The sequence below is a fragment of the Maniola jurtina genome, chromosome 14 (assembly GCF_905333055.1).
Source record: "Maniola jurtina chromosome 14, ilManJurt1.1, whole genome shotgun sequence".
Taxonomy (NCBI): Eukaryota; Metazoa; Arthropoda; class Insecta; order Lepidoptera; family Nymphalidae; genus Maniola; species Maniola jurtina.
This window is the reverse complement of record NC_060042.1, coordinates 2,590,823-2,612,104: the sequence shown is the minus strand read 5'-3', so window position 1 is coordinate 2,612,104 and position 21,282 is coordinate 2,590,823. Positions and strand designations below refer to the sequence as shown.

The 21,282-nt window shown below is 39.2% G+C and overlaps 3 protein-coding genes across 6 annotated transcripts in view; 2 read left to right on the top strand and 1 right to left on the bottom strand.

The window, feature by feature from the left end:
- Positions 1 to 443: 443 nt before the first annotated feature.
- Positions 444 to 2,507, top strand: LOC123871716 (dual specificity mitogen-activated protein kinase kinase 6-like). The gene is made up of 3 exons (XM_045915633.1): positions 444 to 786; positions 1,326 to 1,491; positions 1,678 to 2,507. The coding sequence occupies exons 1-3, from the start codon at positions 719 to 721 to the stop codon at positions 2,449 to 2,451; spliced, it is 1,008 nt and encodes a 335-aa protein (XP_045771589.1). The 5' UTR covers positions 444 to 718; the 3' UTR covers positions 2,452 to 2,507.
- Positions 2,508 to 5,565: 3,058 nt separating this feature from the next.
- LOC123871816 (dual specificity mitogen-activated protein kinase kinase 6-like) lies at positions 5,566 to 7,629 on the top strand. The gene is made up of 3 exons (XM_045915795.1): positions 5,566 to 5,908; positions 6,448 to 6,613; positions 6,800 to 7,629. The coding sequence occupies exons 1-3, from the start codon at positions 5,841 to 5,843 to the stop codon at positions 7,571 to 7,573; spliced, it is 1,008 nt and encodes a 335-aa protein (XP_045771751.1). The 5' UTR covers positions 5,566 to 5,840; the 3' UTR covers positions 7,574 to 7,629.
- Positions 7,630 to 10,237: 2,608 nt separating this feature from the next.
- The window catches only part of LOC123871811 (transmembrane protein 94), a 31,880-nt gene continuing 20,835 nt past the window's right edge, over positions 10,238 to 21,282 (bottom strand). Inside the window, exons 16-28 of one of the 4 annotated variants that reach the window (XM_045915782.1) lie at positions 20,947 to 21,048; positions 17,648 to 17,780; positions 17,154 to 17,318; positions 16,270 to 16,398; positions 16,103 to 16,182; positions 15,647 to 15,770; positions 15,471 to 15,521; positions 13,779 to 13,901; positions 13,134 to 13,298; positions 12,458 to 12,740; positions 11,978 to 12,071; positions 11,539 to 11,715; positions 10,238 to 10,487 (exon numbers count right to left, since the gene is read on the bottom strand). In XM_045915782.1, the coding sequence (XP_045771738.1) occupies positions 10,415 to 10,487; positions 11,539 to 11,715; positions 11,978 to 12,071; positions 12,458 to 12,740; positions 13,134 to 13,298; positions 13,779 to 13,901; positions 15,471 to 15,521; positions 15,647 to 15,770; positions 16,103 to 16,182; positions 16,270 to 16,398; positions 17,154 to 17,318; positions 17,648 to 17,780; positions 20,947 to 21,048 (1,699 nt within the window). In that variant the 3' untranslated portion in view covers positions 10,238 to 10,414. The remainder of the gene's footprint in view (positions 10,488 to 11,538; positions 11,716 to 11,977; positions 12,072 to 12,457; positions 12,741 to 13,133; positions 13,299 to 13,778; positions 13,902 to 15,470; positions 15,522 to 15,646; positions 15,771 to 16,102; positions 16,183 to 16,269; positions 16,399 to 17,153; positions 17,319 to 17,647; positions 17,781 to 20,946; positions 21,049 to 21,282) is intronic. The other 3 variants (XM_045915784.1, XM_045915783.1, XM_045915785.1) reach the window with 3 other exon arrangements.

Genomic DNA, 21,282 nt, shown 5'->3' with positions numbered 1-21,282 from the left:
CTTAAGCGGGTGGGTTTTTGGGAACCCCGTGGGAACTCTTTGATTTTCCGGGATAAAAAGTAGCCTAACCCCGTAGCCTGTGCATCCAAATTTCAGCCAAATCTGTCCAGTAGTTTTTGCGTGAAGGAGTAACAAACACACACACATGTGTGTATGTGACACAAACTTTCGCCTTTTAATATTAATTAGTGTGAAGTGTGAACTTTGTGTGATAGTGTGCTGAAAAGCCATGGCGTTAGAAAAAAAATGAAACGGTAGGTCTCATTGCTCTCAGAACGTGCTCAGAACCCTCAGAACAAATTAATATTAGTGCAATTATTGCAAAATGGGTGCAAAGAATATGGTATGGTAACCGTAGAACAATATATTTTACTGATGGTAACCCAAATGCAAGCATTTTAATGTCAATGTCATTGAAAGTGAAGTTAAGTTGAAATTAAAAAAAGTTGAAGTTTCATATTAATCTGTGCTGAAATTGTATGGAATGCAATGCGAATACCTAAAAAAGTTAAAAATTGTATGTAACTAGTGTGAAGGAAATTGATTTATTTACATTACTAAAGGGAATCTTCCAGTCTTCCAAGCCAAAGAAACACATACGCTATGCTACGTATAAAATAAACTTGGATCTATCGTCCCCCATTTCGGGAGCAGTAGGTCTGTTTGAGATTGGGTTTGGAACGATTTAGTTCAGGAATCTATCGAGCCTAATCGAAAAATGTCCGGCCGAAAAAAAGCTCCACCACCAGGATTCAGGTTAAAACTTCAAGAAGAACCTGTTACTGTGTAAGCGTTATTTTCATATATTTCTATAAATACTATCATATAGCTTTAGCTAGGGCTCTGGTATGTGTAGGCAGTTATATTTACATATTTGTAAACTAATATGTAACCTAGCATGTGACCTTTTTCATTTGTGACTAAATCAAGGTACTTCAGTAATTCAATGTAGATCATCATACTAGATAGGTAATGAAATTTCAAATGTTAAGAACTTACCTATTATTTACTAAACGATGCCCGCGACTTCGTCCGCGTGGATTAGATTTTTAAAAATCCTGCGGGAACTCTCATATTCCAGGATTAAAAGTAGCCTGTGTGTTAATTCGATGTATGAGTTATCTCTATTTCTAATTTCAGCCAAATCGGTTTAGCCATAATCATTATGGTGTAAAGGAGAAACAAACACCCAAACTTTCATATTTTGTAATATTATTAGAATAGGATATAACATTACAATTTAACTTCAATAAATATTTTTGTTACCTAGAGGAAAACCTGATTAAATATGACTATTCTCAGATTAATAAAGCTAATTTTTACAGAACACCTCCAAGAAATCTTGATAAGCAGACTACTATCACGGTAGATGACAAGACTTTTACAGTACATGCAGATGACCTGGTCAAGATATGTGATCTTGGCCGCGGCGCCTATGGCATTGTGGAGAAGATGCACCATAAGCCCAGTGACACAATCATGGCTGTTAAGGTATGGCTAAATTACTTACTTTGTTGGTTCATAAAATCAGAAAACTCTCAAATCCTTTGTTAGATTGATTAGATGTTACTTTTTTCTTGCAAATTTTATATTATTTTACTAAATTAAATTTAAAGATTATTTTATTAAATTGATCCTATTTTAAACTACTAAAAAGCTAAATGATTTTCTATTTAGAGAATCACAGCATCCTTCAACACCCAGTCACTGGAGTTGAAACGTCTACTGATGGACCTGGATGTATCCATGCGGGCCAGCGCCTGCCCCTACACTGTCCACTTCTATGGTGCCATGTTCAGGGAGGGGGATGTGTGGATCTGTATGGAGGTCATGGATATGAGCCTGGACAAGTTTTACGCTAAAGCTTACAAGCACGAGAAGACCATAACTGAGAATATTCTTGGAAAAATTGCATTTTCAGTGGTAAGTGCCCTTCACTACCTTTACTCAAAACTGAGAGTCATACACAGAGACGTAAAACCTTCAAATATACTAATTAACAGAAAGGGTGAGGTGAAGATGTGTGATTTTGGTATATCCGGATATTTAGTGGACTCTGTAGCTAAAACAATTGATGCCGGCTGCAAACCTTACATGGCACCGGAGAGGATTGACCCCAGTGGTAACCCTGGACAATACGACATTCGTAGTGATGTTTGGTCACTTGGCATATCTATGATAGAACTAGCAACAGGCCAATTCCCGTACAACACTTGGGGCACGCCATTCGAACAACTAAAGCAAGTTGTCAAAGATGACCCTCCACGTCTTCCAAGCGGGCGATTTTCCTCACAATTCGAGGATATGATCACACAATGCCTCAAGAAAGATTATAATCAGAGGCCCAACTATGACGCGCTTCTGGCCCATCCCTTCTGTCAAGAGCACAGTCAAAAAGAAACAGATGTGGCTTCCTTTGTTCAAGAAATATTGGACTTACCTGATGAATAGTGCAAGGCATACATTTATTTACGTACCAATAAGTACAAGTGTTTAGTAACTAACAATAGTGTAGGAGTTGTAATCATAAATCGTTATTAACAAATACATTATTGCAGGAAACTGGTTTGCCAAGTGAAGACAAAATCATGTTCTAAAAATTTTTGTATTATATAAGAATGAAATAAGTCTTTCTGATGGACAGTAAAGGTACATTCATATAATAATATATTCGAAAACAAATCAAAATTCAAAACATAGAGACAATCTAAAATTTTACATACCACAATTTTAATTTGGTTTTTCGCAATTTGTAAACTAATATGGCAACGTAGGCTTATGGTATTTTACTTGCGACAATGGCAGTATCATCCTCACAGGTTTATATAAAAATCTTTACTTGAAAGGGTCCAGTTTAAGAAATTAGTTCTAGTATTGACTATTCTCACAAATTAGTCAATACTAGAATTAATTTCTTAAACTGGACCCTTGACGCGAAGAGATCTTCTTTACTCCCAGAGAGATAGAGATCAATATGATATGTAAAATTTTAGATAGTTGCTCTGTCTTACTGTGAATCGACTGTAAGATTAAATATAAAATGTAACTGCTAACCTCATGAGTGGCCTCAAAAAAAAGAGCCTTATAGAGTTATACCCATTTGATACAGTAATGACTGCCGTGTTATTCAACATGGCGATATGTTTATAAATACATCACAAGCTAAAAAAATTAGTTCAAAATAAACTATTTGTTTAATCATGTTTTTCATTGAAGTGTTCATGAAGCGTCCACGAGAGCTGACCATTGCCATTGTGGTTAATTCTATTGTACACAATCACTAGACTAAAATGTCGGGTGTAAGCGTATTGCTATCCGCTTCATAATGCTCCCTGCAGAAAAGAACTGCACCAGATTTACTTGTCAATTTACACACATATACAACATGTACATAGGCTGCACTAAAAGTATCGGGAATGGAATATTTTCACTGTCCCTGTCATATTAATTTTTTTTTAATTGAAAACTCCTTGGTTTTAAAAATCGAATACCATTTATTTATTTAAAAAAAGATTCTCGGTCTTGTTACAAGGTCTTGTCAAACTTGTTTAGTCGTTGAGAAAATGGAATTGACTCGAGAAAATTCTAGAGCGATGATTTATTATGACTTTCGAAGTGGTTTAACACAAAAACCGTGTGTTGACCGGATGATTTCTGCATTTGGTGATGAAGCCCCATCTAAAACCACAATGTATCGCTGGTTTGCTGAATTTCAACGTGGACGTGTCAAGCTCAGTGATGATCCCCGTCAAGGTCGTCCAAAAACTGCAGTCACCCAAGAAAACGTTGATGCTGTGCGTAAGCTGATTGAGGAAGATCGACATGTGACATACCGCGAAATTCAGACAACTTTAGACATTGGCATGAGTCAAATACAAATAATCTTGCATGAACAATTAGGTGTAAAAAAGTTGTTTTCCCGATGGATACCGCATTTGCTCTGTGAAGAGCAAAAAGCGGCTCGCGTTAGGTACTTGGTGCGTCAGAACTCTCAAAAGATTCCACGCAGGATCCTCAAATGCTGTATACAACATCGTATCAGGTGACGAATCCTGGATATACGCGTACGAACCCGAAACAAAAAACCAGTCACGAGTTTGGGTGTTCGAAAATGAGTTAAAGCCAACAAAAATTGTTCGTTCACGAAGTGTTGCAAAAAAAATGGTGGCCACGTTTGTCTCCAAAACCGGCCATGTTGCCACTAGTCCTCTTGAGGGACAATGAACGGTTAATGCAGAATGGTATGCTAGCATTTGTTTGCCACAGGTCGTTTCTGAACTCCGTAAAGAGAACTGCAACCGCCGCATCATCCTCCATCACGACAATGCGAGTTCTCACACCGCGCACAGAACAAAAGAGTTTTTAGAGCAAGAAAACATAGAATTATTAGACCATCCGCCGTACAGCCCCGACCTAAACCCTAATGATTTCTGTACTTTCCCTAAAATAAAGAATACATTGCGTGGTCATAGATTTTCATCACCTGAAGAAGCTGTGGAAGCCTACAAAACGGCCATTTTGGAGACCCCAACTTCCGAATGGAATGGTTGCTTCAATGATTGGTTCCATCGTATGGAAAAATGTGTCAAATTTCGCGGAGAATACTTCGAAAAGCAATAAATACATTTTTAAATAGTAATGTTGTGTCACTTCCTTGATTCCCGAAATTTTCAGTGCCGCCCTCGTACAGTACAACCAAATTAATAATGCGCATAGAAATCTTCGTCACTGTTCGGCAACGGTCGTATGATACACATGATATTGACTCCTATTTGTTTATAACAAGGTGCAAAATGCAAGTGCATTGTTTAGGGCTCTTACGATTCAATGATTCGGAATACGACAATTAGCGAAGATCTGCATGCGCATTATTAATTTGGTTGTACTGTACAACTTCTGTTGTACATGTTGCATACAGCATATGTGTGTGAATACTGACACAAGGCTCATAAATAGCGATTCTTGTTGTTTCCAAGAAAGTTTAAGTAACCTAGTAAAGCAAATTTTTGGTTTGACCAAGGTTAAGGGTTACTTTTTAAAGATCCTGTGGGAACTGTTTGATTTTCTGGGATAAAAAGTTGCCTATCTACAGGCACGCAAGCTACTTCGGTACCACAAATCGCTTAAGCGGGTGGGTTTTTGGGAACCCCGTGGGAACTCTTTGATTTTCCGGGATAAAAAGTAGCCTAACCCCGTAGCCTGTGCATCCAAATTTCAGCCAAATCTGTCCAGTAGTTTTTGCGTGAAGGAGTAACAAACACACACACATGTGTGTATGTGACACAAACTTTCGCCTTTTAATATTAATTAGTGTGAAGTGTGAACTTTGTGTGATAGTGTGCTGAAAAGCCATGGCGTTAGAAAAAAAATGAAACGGTAGGTCTCATTGCTCTCAGAACGTGCTCAGAACCCTCAGAACAAATTAATATTAGTGCAATTATTGCAAAATGGGTGCAAAGAATATGGTATGGTAACCGTAGAACAATATATTTTACTGATGGTAACCCAAATGCAAGCATTTTAATGTCAATGTCATTGAAAGTGAAGTTAAGTTGAAATTAAAAAAAGTTGAAGTTTCATATTAATCTGTGCTGAAATTGTATGGAATGCAATGCGAATACCTAAAAAAGTTAAAAATTGTATGTAACTAGTGTGAAGGAAATTGATTTATTTACATTACTAAAGGGAATCTTCCAGTCTTCCAAGCCAAAGAAACACATACGCTATGCTACGTATAAAATAAACTTGGATCTATCGTCCCCCATTTCGGGAGCAGTAGGTCTGTTTGAGATTGGGTTTGGAACGATTTAGTTCAGGAATCTATCGAGCCTAATCGAAAAATGTCCGGCCGAAAAAAAGCTCCACCACCAGGATTCAGGTTAAAACTTCAAGAAGAACCTGTTACTGTGTAAGCGTTATTTTCATATATTTCTATAAATACTATCATATAGCTTTAGCTAGGGCTCTGGTATGTGTAGGCAGTTATATTTACATATTTGTAAACTAATATGTAACCTAGCATGTGACCTTTTTCATTTGTGACTAAATCAAGGTACTTCAGTAATTCAATGTAGATCATCATACTAGATAGGTAATGAAATTTCAAATGTTAAGAACTTACCTATTATTTACTAAACGATGCCCGCGACTTCGTCCGCGTGGATTAGATTTTTAAAAATCCTGCGGGAACTCTCATATTCCAGGATTAAAAGTAGCCTGTGTGTTAATTCGATGTATGAGTTATCTCTATTTCTAATTTCAGCCAAATCGGTTTAGCCATAATCATTATGGTGTAAAGGAGAAACAAACACCCAAACTTTCATATTTTGTAATATTATTAGAATAGGATATAACATTACAATTTAACTTCAATAAATATTTTTGTTACCTAGAGGAAAACCTGATTAAATATGACTATTCTCAGATTAATAAAGCTAATTTTTACAGAACACCTCCAAGAAATCTTGATAAGCAGACTACTATCACGGTAGATGACAAGACTTTTACAGTACATGCAGATGACCTGGTCAAGATATGTGATCTTGGCCGCGGCGCCTATGGCATTGTGGAGAAGATGCACCATAAGCCCAGTGACACAATCATGGCTGTTAAGGTATGGCTAAATTACTTACTTTGTTGGTTCATAAAATCAGAAAACTCTCAAATCCTTTGTTAGATTGATTAGATGTTACTTTTTTCTTGCAAATTTTATATTATTTTACTAAATTAAATTTAAAGATTATTTTATTAAATTGATCCTATTTTAAACTACTAAAAAGCTAAATGATTTTCTATTTAGAGAATCACAGCATCCTTCAACACCCAGTCACTGGAGTTGAAACGTCTACTGATGGACCTGGATGTATCCATGCGGGCCAGCGCCTGCCCCTACACTGTCCACTTCTATGGTGCCATGTTCAGGGAGGGGGATGTGTGGATCTGTATGGAGGTCATGGATATGAGCCTGGACAAGTTTTACGCTAAAGCTTACAAGCACGAGAAGACCATAACTGAGAATATTCTTGGAAAAATTGCATTTTCAGTGGTAAGTGCCCTTCACTACCTTTACTCAAAACTGAGAGTCATACACAGAGACGTAAAACCTTCAAATATACTAATTAACAGAAAGGGTGAGGTGAAGATGTGTGATTTTGGTATATCCGGATATTTAGTGGACTCTGTAGCTAAAACAATTGATGCCGGCTGCAAACCTTACATGGCACCGGAGAGGATTGACCCCAGTGGTAACCCTGGACAATACGACATTCGTAGTGATGTTTGGTCACTTGGCATATCTATGATAGAACTAGCAACAGGCCAATTCCCGTACAACACTTGGGGCACGCCATTCGAACAACTAAAGCAAGTTGTCAAAGATGACCCTCCACGTCTTCCAAGCGGGCGATTTTCCTCACAATTCGAGGATATGATCACACAATGCCTCAAGAAAGATTATAATCAGAGGCCCAACTATGACGCGCTTCTGGCCCATCCCTTCTGTCAAGAGCACAGTCAAAAAGAAACAGATGTGGCTTCCTTTGTTCAAGAAATATTGGACTTACCTGATGAATAGTGCAAGGCATACATTTATTTACGTACCAATAAGTACAAGTGTTTAGTAACTAACAATAGTGTAGGAGTTGTAATCATAAATCGTTATTAACAAATACATTATTGCAGGAAACTGGTTTGCCAAGTGAAGACAAAATCATGTTCTAAAAATTTTTGTATTATATAAGAATGAAATAAGTCTTTCTGATGGACAGTAAAGGTACATTCATATAATAATATATTCGAAAACAAATCAAAATTCAAAACATAGAGACAATCTAAAATTTTACATACCACAATTTTAATTTGGTTTTTCGCAATTTGTAAACTAATATGGCAACGTAGGCTTATGGTATTTTACTTGCGACAATGGCAGTATCATCCTCACAGGTTTATATAAAAATCTTTACTTGAAAGGGTCCAGTTTAAGAAATTAGTTCTAGTATTGACTATTCTCACAAATTAGTCAATACTAGAATTAATTTCTTAAACTGGACCCTTGACGCGAAGAGATCTTCTTTACTCCCAGAGAGATAGAGATCAATATGATATGTAAAATTTTAGATAGTTGCTCTGTCTTACTGTGAATCGACTGTAAGATTAAATATAAAATGTAACTGCTAACCTCATGAGTGGCCTCAAAAAAAAGAGCCTTATAGAGTTATACCCATTTGATACAGTAATGACTGCCGTGTTATTCAACATGGCGATATGTTTATAAATACATCACAAGCTAAAAAAATTAGTTCAAAATAAACTATTTGTTTAATCATGTTTTTCATTGAAGTGTTCATGAAGCGTCCACGAGAGCTGACCATTGCCATTGTGGTTAATTCTATTGTACACAATCACTAGACTAAAATGTCGGGTGTAAGCGTATTGCTATCCGCTTCATAATGCTCCCTGCAGAAAAGAACTGCACCAGATTTACTTGTCAATTTACACACATATACAACATGTACATAGGCTGCACTAAAAGTATCGGGAATGGAATATTTTCACTGTCCCTGTCATATTAATTTTTTTTTAATTGAAAACTCCTTGGTTTTAAAAATCGAATACCATTTATTTATTTAAAAAAAGATTCTCGGTCTTGTTACAAGGTCTTGTCAAACTTGTTTAGTCGTTGAGAAAATGGAATTGACTCGAGAAAATTCTAGAGCGATGATTTATTATGACTTTCGAAGTGGTTTAACACAAAAACCGTGTGTTGACCGGATGATTTCTGCATTTGGTGATGAAGCCCCATCTAAAACCACAATGTATCGCTGGTTTGCTGAATTTCAACGTGGACGTGTCAAGCTCAGTGATGATCCCCGTCAAGGTCGTCCAAAAACTGCAGTCACCCAAGAAAACGTTGATGCTGTGCGTAAGCTGATTGAGGAAGATCGACATGTGACATACCGCGAAATTCAGACAACTTTAGACATTGGCATGAGTCAAATACAAATAATCTTGCATGAACAATTAGGTGTAAAAAAGTTGTTTTCCCGATGGATACCGCATTTGCTCTGTGAAGAGCAAAAAGCGGCTCGCGTTAGGTACTTGGTGCGTCAGAACTCTCAAAAGATTCCACGCAGGATCCTCAAATGCTGTATACAACATCGTATCAGGTGACGAATCCTGGATATACGCGTACGAACCCGAAACAAAAAACCAGTCACGAGTTTGGGTGTTCGAAAATGAGTTAAAGCCAACAAAAATTGTTCGTTCACGAAGTGTTGCAAAAAAAATGGTGGCCACGTTTGTCTCCAAAACCGGCCATGTTGCCACTAGTCCTCTTGAGGGACAATGAACGGTTAATGCAGAATGGTATGCTAGCATTTGTTTGCCACAGGTCGTTTCTGAACTCCGTAAAGAGAACTGCAACCGCCGCATCATCCTCCATCACGACAATGCGAGTTCTCACACCGCGCACAGAACAAAAGAGTTTTTAGAGCAAGAAAACATAGAATTATTAGACCATCCGCCGTACAGCCCCGACCTAAACCCTAATGATTTCTGTACTTTCCCTAAAATAAAGAATACATTGCGTGGTCATAGATTTTCATCACCTGAAGAAGCTGTGGAAGCCTACAAAACGGCCATTTTGGAGACCCCAACTTCCGAATGGAATGGTTGCTTCAATGATTGGTTCCATCGTATGGAAAAATGTGTCAAATTTCGCGGAGAATACTTCGAAAAGCAATAAATACATTTTTAAATAGTAATGTTGTGTCACTTCCTTGATTCCCGAAATTTTCAGTGCCGCCCTCGTACAGTACAACCAAATTAATAATGCGCATAGAAATCTTCGTCACTGTTCGGCAACGGTCGTATGATACACATGATATTGACTCCTATTTGTTTATAACAAGGTGCAAAATGCAAGTGCATTGTTTAGGGCTCTTACGATTCAATGATTCGGAATACGACAATTAGCGAAGATCTGCATGCGCATTATTAATTTGGTTGTACTGTACAACTTCTGTTGTACATGTTGCATACAGCATATGTGTGTGAATACTGACACAAGGCTCATAAATAGCGATTCTTGTTGTTTCCAAGAAAGTTTAAGTAACCTAGTAAAGCAAATTTTTGGTTTGACCAAGGGTTGACGTTAAATAAAATTCTTAAAGAAATAAAAGTTTTATCCCTACTGATTTCAAACTTCAAAGGAAAACAACAAAAATAAAACAAATACGTATTAAGAGAATATATTTTATTTAAAAAAATCAATGTCTGAAACTTATTCAATAAAATAAATTAAGTACAAAATATTGGTTAGGTACAAAAAAGTACATTTTCTTAAAACTAAATTGAAATCGTTCGTTAGTGTTTAAAATTCTACTAAAGCGTAATTGACTAGACATTGTAGCGATACCTAAAATGGCGAATTCATTCCCAGTTTTGTTCCGAAATCCAAGCGGGCTCTTCTTTGGTTGCGCGCATCAGCCCTGCAAAATTTCAACACAATCTTAATATATAAAAAAAAATAAAAAAAACTGACTTCAAAAACCACAAACACTAAAAAGTAAAAAATAGTTAATTTTTGTTTTGTACACCTGTAATGTATGTATGAAATTGTGCGAGCATAATAAAAGAAACTAGAAATCGGTTTTATTTTTCTTTTGAAAATTTTCTATTTCACCATTTTTTATTTAGTGGCCCCACTGTACTAAAATATGCTATGCCCATTTAAAACCCTACTGTTTACTAAGCTATTACACTGATCGCGAGCAATTTATCCATTGAGGATTTCTGTTCTCCATCTCCGAAGATATTCATCACATCTTCACCTTTATATGGGACCACCTTTAAAGTATACTCTTTCAAACAAAAAAAAATCCAAATCGGTCGAGGAACATACATAAAAAATAAAAAAGATTCTGACGAATTGAGAACCTCCTCCTTTTTTGAAGTCGGTTGAAAAGGAAAAGCTGACTGACTGACTGACTGACTGATCTATCAACGCACAGCAGGTCAGTTAGATCTGCTGTGGACGGATTGAGCTGGGCATCCAGATAGCTATTATGACGTAGAGTGTAGACAGTCAGAAACTAACGATATGCGCGTAACCCTTCCACCCCAGGGGACGCGGCAGCAGAAGCCGCGGCACACGCTGCGTGGTCTACTGCGAGTGTATCAAGCATGTACAAGTGAATTCTAAATGAACGCTCCTAATACAGCATAAATGTGTCTGCATCTTATAGCTATGTTTAGCACTAGGTAAGTATAGTATTTGAGCAGGTAAACATGATAGGTTGCAGGTTCCTGACCTATCAATGGTTTTCCGTTTTTATGATTGCTTTGCGATGTACAAACAGGAACGGCTTTCCTAATTTCTCTTTCAGTTAAAATTAGATAAAACTTACTCGATTTTCAACATTGACATTTCCAAGATATTCCCTAAACTTGAGAAGATTTTATTTGCTGGCAGCCTTTGTGCTACGGCTGCGCTGTCAATATCACTCAAGTGCCTAGAGAGCCTTGTCGGACTGTACTTACTTGATCTCCTGCCACTTGATGAGCTCGTTGAGCAGGAACACCAGAAGCAGGGAGGCGGCATACGCTCCGCACAGCGCGCCCGGCGGCCTGTACCGCAGTGCGCACGCGCCCCACGCGTCGCACGTCCCGTACGTGCCGCGAAGCAGCAATCCGCTCGCTATGCCCTGGATTATTATTCTGAAAAAAAAAACACGTCTCCCTGATAAAAAAAGAACTATAAAGTAAAAAAAACCATATTTGAAAATAACGTCGTATACAGCCGCTATATTAAATTAGTTAAAAAAAATATAGCCAGTGTCACTCTATCAAGACGAATCTAATGACGTATCATTTATGAAAATCGGTTGAGCCGTTGAGTAGTTACGAGCGGATATAGGAACGGATATACAGGTCGACTCTTTTTGGGCTTTGCCGTAGTGGGGTAAAAAGGTATACTCACAATAGCACCACTCTCGTGGACCAAACTCTGTTAGACCAAAACCTCCTCTGCCATATCGAAGAGTGTCGATGTACAAACGACAACGATATTATAACTGCAAAAACAACAAAACATACTATATCCATACCAAAACACACAAATAGAACAAAACATACATATCATTACTATATAAAATATAAATATCTGAGATATTTAGAATTACCATGCTATTTGCTTCAGTTTCTTTATACACAAAAATCCAACTTGACTAAAATGCAGGACTATCTTGCCATTTTAAAATCTTGCCACGTCGAAAGTCGATACTTTTCAAGTTTAGGTTTATCGTTAAAACAGTGAAGTGCTAATTCGCTATTTCAGTTGTTATAGAACTAAAAAAGTAAGTTTTGGAAAATCTGCATATATGTATATCTTTCGATGTAAGAATAAAGACAGGTAAGAGTAAAGTATAAAGTGTAAATGTAAAGTCATCAAACTACTCACTTAAATGCAAAGTGACTAACGCCAGTGTAATATGCTGCGCCAAATACAACCCGTCGTAGAACTCATCTCCCCAGCCCTGCCAGCTCTTCAGAGACAGATCCTGGCTCGAGCCCACGCAGGAGTTGCCGACATTCACTGGATATATAAGCCAGCACGATGTGGAGTTCGTGAAGTCTGCTATTTGCTCGCAGAAACTCCTCAATGTGAGGCCGTGGAGAAGTAGGATCGATACGACTGAGGGTAGGAACTTGCACGCGTAGCACCAGAATATGAACAGCGCCATCTGTTGGAGGCACGTGGTTAAACATTTATTTAAAAAGTAGCACGTAAATTAATAAAGGGTTGCCAACCCTGCAATAGGGCAAGGCTGCCATCCTATATCTAAAAAGATGTTTTTAAAAGAAAAATGGTTTTTGAGTTATTGCCAAAAAATGGGAATTTTGAAATACTAATATTTCTAAAAAATTGTTACATAGAACCGAGCTTTTAAGTCAACTTTTAGACTGTCGATAAATTTTTTAGAAATTCCTATATTTTTTGGTGATAATTCTTAATTATTTTTTTGTAGCTATCGGCCTTTTACATATAGGATGGCAGTTTTGTGAGTAATTTCGTACATAGTTGTATTATATTAATATTATATTGCAAGCCCGAGCCGTAGACAAGTAGTACTCACCCTGGGGCTGAAGGAGAGAGCGGGTCTGGTGGCGGCGCGCAACATGAGCGCGGAGGGCGGCGGCGCAAAGCCCAGCGCGCTGGCCAGCACCGCGCCCACCAGCGCACCCCACGTCGCACCGCCCACCGTGAGCGCGCCCACGCCGAAACACATCACCGACACCACCTGACATGATAACACTAAAACTATTACGAGCTTTAGGAGAGAGCGGATCTAATGAGCGAAACCCAGCGTGTTGGGCAGTACCGCATCCCACGACGCGACGCGCACCCTTGAGCGCGCTCACGCCGAAACACATCTGACATTACCAACACCACCTGACACACAAAGACAGTTTCACGCGCTGGCCAGCACTGTAGACAAGTGACCCTCACGCCACGCCGTCGCCCATGATGAGCGCGCCTGCGACCTTACTCATCACCTGACACACGACGCCGCGCCGTTAACACTATTATGGGCTAAAGAAGCGAGCAGGTCTAAATGGTGGCGAAAAGCCTAGGCATCGTAGCCTGAAAGTTTCCCCAGAATTTTTAAAAAGCGTAAATCCACACGAATTCAGAGGCATTATCTAGTTTTAAATTATAAAGTTTTCCTGTATTTGCCCGGTATTTTTGGTAATTAATAAGTAGTAGTGTATTATTGTACCTGTATCAGTGAGAGGAAGCACGCGCTGCAGATCCAGAACTGGGTGGTGTTCCACAGACACATGGTGAAGTGGCGCGACATGGTGATCAGCGCGAACAGCGACACGTCTGCGGCGCGCGCCATCTGATGCCAAACGTACTAATCATACGATCGTCCGGCGCCTCTATATGCATACAGACCGTTGACTATACTACTCGGTCAAGCTAAGTTTGCACCTCGCGTCGATTACCTCACACTGACGCTTACGGTATGCAAACCGTACTGACGCGACAAGACGACCACCGGGAGGTGAGCGGGGAAGTGGGAGAGGCGGCGCTTTCCAGCGAGCTGCAAACTTAGCGCGCCCGAGTTATAACTTGTTCCTTGCCAAATATTGGCATTATTGCAGTTCACACAGTAATAAACTCAAAATTCTAAAGAATAAAGCAAACAAAGCAGTAGTACCAATATAATATTAAGGGACAAATTTTAGTGACCAGTCTGTATTTTAGTTTTACTAAGGCTGCTTTTCCATTAGAGATGTGCCACTAGCTTTGTGAAGTCAAAGCTAAGCTGCGAAACTATGTGACCGTTTTCATTAATGCTAAGCGGTGTAGCGGAATGGGTAAAGTTGTGAGAGATAGATCCGCGACTTGAGTTAAGAGATGCATCAACGATAGACAAAGCACAGCGCTCCATCACTCGCGCATCCGTAGCTGCCATCATATAGCTCTTATCCGTAGCTCTCATCCATAACACGCATCCCTCGATATAAAAACATGGCTTCGTTGAACCCGTTTCCACCAATGCTAAGCCTTGTGGAGCAATGAAAATGATTGGTGGATTTTATACACATCCATAGCACCGTAGCATAGCACATCTCTGGTGGAAAAGCAGTTTAAAGCTTCTGTTGAATTTTGATCGCTATTTCATACTGATTAGATTTGCTGTTCTATAGTTAAGTTTAGTTATAAAAACGAAACTGTCTGTCTGTCTGCTAGCTTTTCACGGTCCATCCGTTTAACTGTTTCTGACGAAAGTTGGTAAAGAGATAGTTTTGTATCCGGGAAGGATATAGGCTACTTTTTGTCTCGAGATTTTTAAGAAAATAACATCTAGTATACAAACAATAAAAATCAACAGGAAATTCGATACAAGTAAAGTTTTTTATCTAATCAGAATTCGAATTTTATTTGGTAAAAGACAAAGGCAAAGCGTGAAGCCTGTTATGGAGAAATGCAAAAAGAATATCATCGAATTTTAGATACTCTCCTAATAGTTTATCGCAAACAGCTATTATAATAAGTATCTACCTAGTTCTTGCAATTCACAAGCGCACGTGAACTTTACGTGTGGTTACGTCATGTACAAGTGTGCGATATTGCGTAAGTGTGCGTGCTAGGCGAACCAATCAGTCGCGAGCAAGCGCTCACAAACGCACACACTTACTTTACTTATACCGATACGACTTAGGTTGAAATCTATAGAGCACACTTTGACTTTGCTTAGAGTTACGTTTTTGTTAAAACGAGACAGATTTATGCCAGCGGTATAACGCTGTCTCGTTTTAGCAATGTCGTAAGTCTGAGCAAAGTCAAAGTGCGCTCTATAGATATCAGCCTTAAACACAAGCACGACCCACGCACTCTTGAAAACTCAACACAGTAATTTTGTATGAGGTTATAATACATCTTGTTTTTTTTTTTCACTTACCTCGGTATTGCAATAGTTGGCGTACGGTTGAGTTTGCCATTTACTTTTCAGCTTTAGGGAAGCGTGCAAAAGCATTTATAGATTATACATTTTATATATCATATTTCTGCAGGGTATTAGCTTAAGGTATTAATTTATAAGCAATCTGTGTTGTGTTAAGCGATAATAGTTCTTACCGACAAGGAGCAGGGTACAGAATTGAGTGAGCGCGCGAGGTCGATGGGTCCGATGCAAGGTTGTGGCACTTGGTAGGGAGGCATCTTTTGGCACAATACTGGATATAGGGGCTCCACCGCTATGCTGTTATTATATGAAACAAATTAAATACGCAAGTAGGCGTTCTTATTTCCTTTTTGTGTGCCAAATTTTAATAGTTAAATTGTATCTCTAGTCTTTTTTGTTAATGGATGAAAATCGCCTTAAAACAAAAAAAAATCAGTTAAGAAGAATAAATTCCATACTAGAATTATCTCTATCGTGGAAATCACTCTTTCCGTAGATAATAAAAACATATTTCAAAGTAAAACATGCATCAAATTATTCATGCTAGCATGTGCGTGTGTTTCAGTGCGCGCGCGTGTGAGTGAATGTGTCTGTGTGTGTGTGTTAAAGCATAAACAATAAACATTTACCTGGCATCAGCCTGCATGAATACCTCCATGTTCTGGCAGTTAGCTGCAGAGCCCATCACACAGACAACTTCGCCGTAATCCTGGAATAAATACAATAACAAATAGCTAAACGGTATTCGAGGGTTAAAAAGTTTATCTCCAATGCCGCAGGTGTTTTCGTGTAGTACCTGCATAATCTGTATCATCCGATGCACGGAGTTTGCGGTGCAATCCGTGAACAAGGAGACCAGTAGCGGCACGTTGTCAACTTGCTCGATGTGAGGCCGAATGTTCTCGATGCCACGCGGGAGTTTTGCCTGCACGAATTTTTACAATTTTAATATCATCTCCTTTAAGGTGCCGACGCACTTGAACTGAACTGCGCGTCCCGGCAGCGCCCCGCACGATATTCTCTCCAGCAGCGACGCGCGCCAGTGACGCGCTACGCGGTATGCGCGTCGCGGCTGGAGAGAATATCGTGCGGGGCGCTGCCGCGACGCGAAGTTCAGCTGCAGTTCAGTTCGAGTGCGTGGGCATTACAAGGAGCAGCCTAAAGGGCTTCATACAGTCGGTGATAGAGCAATTCGAGTGACAGTTGCAAGATGGGGAAGGAATTATATCGATTATACATAAGTCGGCAGAACGAACTTTAATTATTTTTCTTGGTAGTAGAAGAAGCAATTTGCATTTAGTATTATGGTAGAAAAGGAATGTTTGTAAATATTAGTTACCTATCTGCAGTTCGGGTGAGCGGTATTGTCATGAGTTATTAAAGTGACATAAAATTGTATGGCTTTAAGTCGCTTGCATATTGTTTCAAAAGCTGTATGAGGCACGCTCTGTTCTGTTCCTGTTAAAGTGGAGTCCGTGAACGCTCGGCTCGTGGTCACACCGCCACACTCAAGCTACAGAGAGTACGGACCAGGTTGCTCATGCTGAAGTGGAGCGGCGGGGGATGGAGGGTGGAGTCCGTGAGGTAGGACAGTGTCCAGCGCGTCGTTTTGCAGCAGAGAATCCTTGAACGCTTGGCTCGTGGATATACCGCTACACTAAAGCTGCAGTAAGTACGGACCCGGTTGCTCATGTCGAAGTTGAGCGGCGCAGAGTGGTCGGTGGAGTCCGTGAGGCAGGACAGGGAGCGGCATGCGTCCGGCGGAGACTCCGCCGTGTCCGGCGCGTCGTCGTGTAGTAGGGAGTCCGTGGACGCTTGGCTCGTGGCCACACTGCCGCGCTGTAGCTGCAAGGTAGGGGAAAGCTGGCTTGCTCTTTAAGTTTTTCGGGTTTACACACTTCCATACATTTTTATCGTAATTGTAAGTAATCCATAAAAATGTACAGGATGTCTCGTTTTTGAAGCTTAGGTGGTAAGTTTATTTTATTTTTATTATTCTTAGATTCTTAAAATCATCTAAACTTTTTAAAAGACAGACCCCGTAGATCTTTTAAGTAGCTACGACTGTCCATACTAACTAAACTAATAATAAATAATAACTCATGCAAAAATTAGTATTGTGTAAATAAGGCGTGTATGAGTAAATAGGCTATAATATGTAAAAGTATGTATACCTTCAATCCTTGATGCGTGGTAAGCGAATGGCGGGTCTTCTTAATTTCATCGTTAAACTTGACAGTGGTATGTACCAGGTTGATCGCCCCAGGCGCTGACATCGACAGAGCTTTGGACGACGAAATATTCCCGCTAGATATTCGTAAAAGAAAGTTTTCACGTGTGCAACTCTTTCCTTGGTGAGTTTTGAACGCAACGGATACACGGTTCGTACGTAAAACGCAGCGGTAGGGTGCATTTTCATTGAAGTAGAGGAGTGTATAGACGTATTCAATAGACCAATCAGATTATTGTTAGATGACGTGATAAAATTATCACGTCATTTAACAATAACCTGATTGAAAGAAAGAAAGAAAAATTATTTACTCGCTGTTGGTATCCCAGACAAAACATACAAATGTCACATTTTTCATCTGTGACACCAACCCGAATAGGTAAAGATACAGCAGACAGCTCAACATAATACCTATTACCTTGCGTCATAATGCGCCATCACGCATAAAATGCAGGGCGTTGATTTTTAGCTGTGACTATGGTAACTGGCGACGTCAAAGCTTAACAACGGTAAATGAGAGAATAAAACAGAATGCTCGATTTATGGAAGAAGTATTTAAAGACTTATCAAATTCTTCAATTTGTCGATTGTTCGGAAACACTTCTCCGCTCCGCTTCAAAAAAATATGATACCTACTCAGTGAGGTTGTGCATACTAAAGAACCTTCAGTAGTAATCGATTTCAGTACGTTGCATGTATCCGCTGCGTTAATACGCACCAAGGAATCTCAATCTTTAGCTCAATAATGATGTCAAAGGTGCAAACATATTGGGCAATGTGTCGTGTCATGCAAATGAAGGCAATCGGAGTCTTATACGAGAACTTATATTTTTATGATAAAACATGGACATTGGATACTGGTCTGTCAACTTGTGATGCACCCTAACGCCTTATGCTGGCCATACACGACCAATTTTACCGTCAAGTTTGCAGCGGCGTCCAGTCAACTGATAACCATACATCGTCAAGTGTGCATGACATCATGCACACTGATAGCCGAACACCTTCAAGTATACTGGACGTCGCTTCTGCAAACTTGGTCAGGTAGGGCCAACATAAGCGTCTTGGTCTATGCACACGCCAGAGTGCGCAAAAATCGTGGGGTAGGTATCGCAAGTTGCGACTGTTTGCACCTTTATTCCCCGTTTTGCACGATATTTGCACCGCACGTATTTTGCAGTATAAATCTTACCGAACACGTAGAGGCGTATATTCTAAATATAGGAGCATTCACGCGTTATTTATCGGACAAAGGCTCGATACGCAGTGTATGCGCCACTACGTATTCTGTAAAGGTTTATCCTGCAAAATACGTGCGGTTTTTATGCCGTGTGAACGGGGTCTTATTTTGCGTGAAATCGTTTGTAAACAATTTTGTGACGTGGAGTGTTTTAATAAAGAAAAAAAGGTGAATAGGGAATTACAAAATACAAACCAAAACGCAATGTATTTCAATCAACAACATGTACATATTATGTCTCGTGCAAGAGGCAAGAGCCAATATTTTCTTAATAAATAAATTCAAAAACTTGCTAAAAAAGACATAATGTGTGCTCTTTCTAACAACAAAATGATTATGCAAGCCATGGATGTCACACGACTATTTGGCAGTTACAGACCGTTCACTATAACTTGTACCATCGCTTTATTTGGTTTATTCGTAAAACTTGGGTTTATTATTGTGTGAATTGCAATGGTGCCAACATGACGGCAAGGAACAAGTTATAGTGAATGCTCTGTACTGCGCCTATTCCATGTATTTTTTGACAATTTCGCGCAAGTTCCTCATTCAAAACTGTTACTAAGCGGCAATCGCGTATCTTGAGAATCGCTAAATGTCAAAAAAAACTTAAGAATAAGTCCCCAGATTGCTAATACTAGCAAAAATGTTTCATAGAAAGCATCAGCCACTTTTATGATTTATGGAGTTCGCAAACAAAAGTAGACCTGTTCAAACTTATGATTATTTTTGCGTTGTTTTGGGCCTCAAAGACCTCTCAACTCCTCTAATTATTATTATTTATCATGCCCATTAAGATTTGATGTTATTTCGTCCATCCATCGTTTCGTTTTTTCCATCTGTAAAAAAAAGCTATAGCAGGACAGCTCTACTTTTGATCGCCAGTTTTTCCGTTATTATTTTTTAATTCTCATGAATTTGCACTAGGTTAGGAAGCAGCACAAGCTTTATTGGCATTTTGTGTTATAGATTGTCTTATCAAATTAAATATTAAAAATACATGCAAACACAGTTTGGAAAATTAAAAAAACGTACTACATAATAAATTTGGATTTCGTTGGACCAGCATCTAAAAAATTTTTCTACCAAAAAAAAAATAGCTCAGTTGATTTGTATCTGTAACTGGACCAAGGTCCTACGGTTTACAAAATGTCAATTCAGCTTAAAGGTTTACACCACGACATTGATACAATTTATCATCAATAAAGGTTAGAAAGAAGTAGGGACCTAGACGTCAACCCTATAGAGCACCCATTACTACATTACTAACAAGTGTAAATTAAAAATTTATAACACCCCCGACAAGTGAAGGTTACAGTAACTAGAAAAGAGCTGATAACTTTTAAATGGTTGAACCGATTTTCTTGGATTATAGCTAAGAACACTCTCGATCAAGCCACCTTTCAAACAAAAAAACTAAATTAAAATCGGTTCATTAGTTTAGGAGCTTCGATGCCACAGAAAGATACACAGATACACACGTCAAACTTATAACACCCCTCTTTTTGGGTCGGGGGTTAAAAATTGAGCGCAAAATACACCTACATTTGGATTAACTTAGTCAAGCTTCGATGGGATCGCAAAATAGTCATCTCTCGTTTCTACCATGATAACGGATAAATTGATATTTGAAGTTGCTAGCTGGATATCGATTCTATAACATGTCTTCACACCAGTTACTAGTCGCTTAGACTGGCATGTAGATACATAATATGTAAAATTTCAGCACTAAAGCATGAGTGAAGCCAAAGTCAGGTTAAAGGCGCTCGGGGCGTAGCTATACCCAAAGAGACGCAAGGTTCAAAGAGTGCCAGTTCCGTAATTTTGGAAAAGTACTGAAAAATTTCCCTAAAGTATTGGAAAAAAAATTAGCCTTATGGGCATGTGTTCTCCAGGTTGATATTTGTTCACCACCACCACTAACGTGTCACAGTGTAAGCCTTTATAATATAATGTGGTCGATAGCATAAATGAAGCTAATGAAAGAGAAGGCACTGACGCACCTATAGGTAGTGACGTCACCCGTGTCGGGCCTAGTGAGTTGCGACGCCGTGTTGCCGCGCTCGCGGCCCAGCGTCTGGGACGACAGCGGCGAGCTCGGCTTGCTAAACACAATACTGACTGACTATCGGCCTAACCGCTTGCCCACGACAAGTAAGGCTTCCTTGGTGCGTACGAACGCCGCGCATACGCGCAAAGACAAACGCACAAGTCAAATTCTATTCCACTTTTCTTATTCACACACTTTTATTCTATTGTGTGTCGGCTTGTTTGGTGCACAAACACTATGTAACATAAAAACTCCTTTAAGCGTTCGCAGCGTATGTACACTATACAGA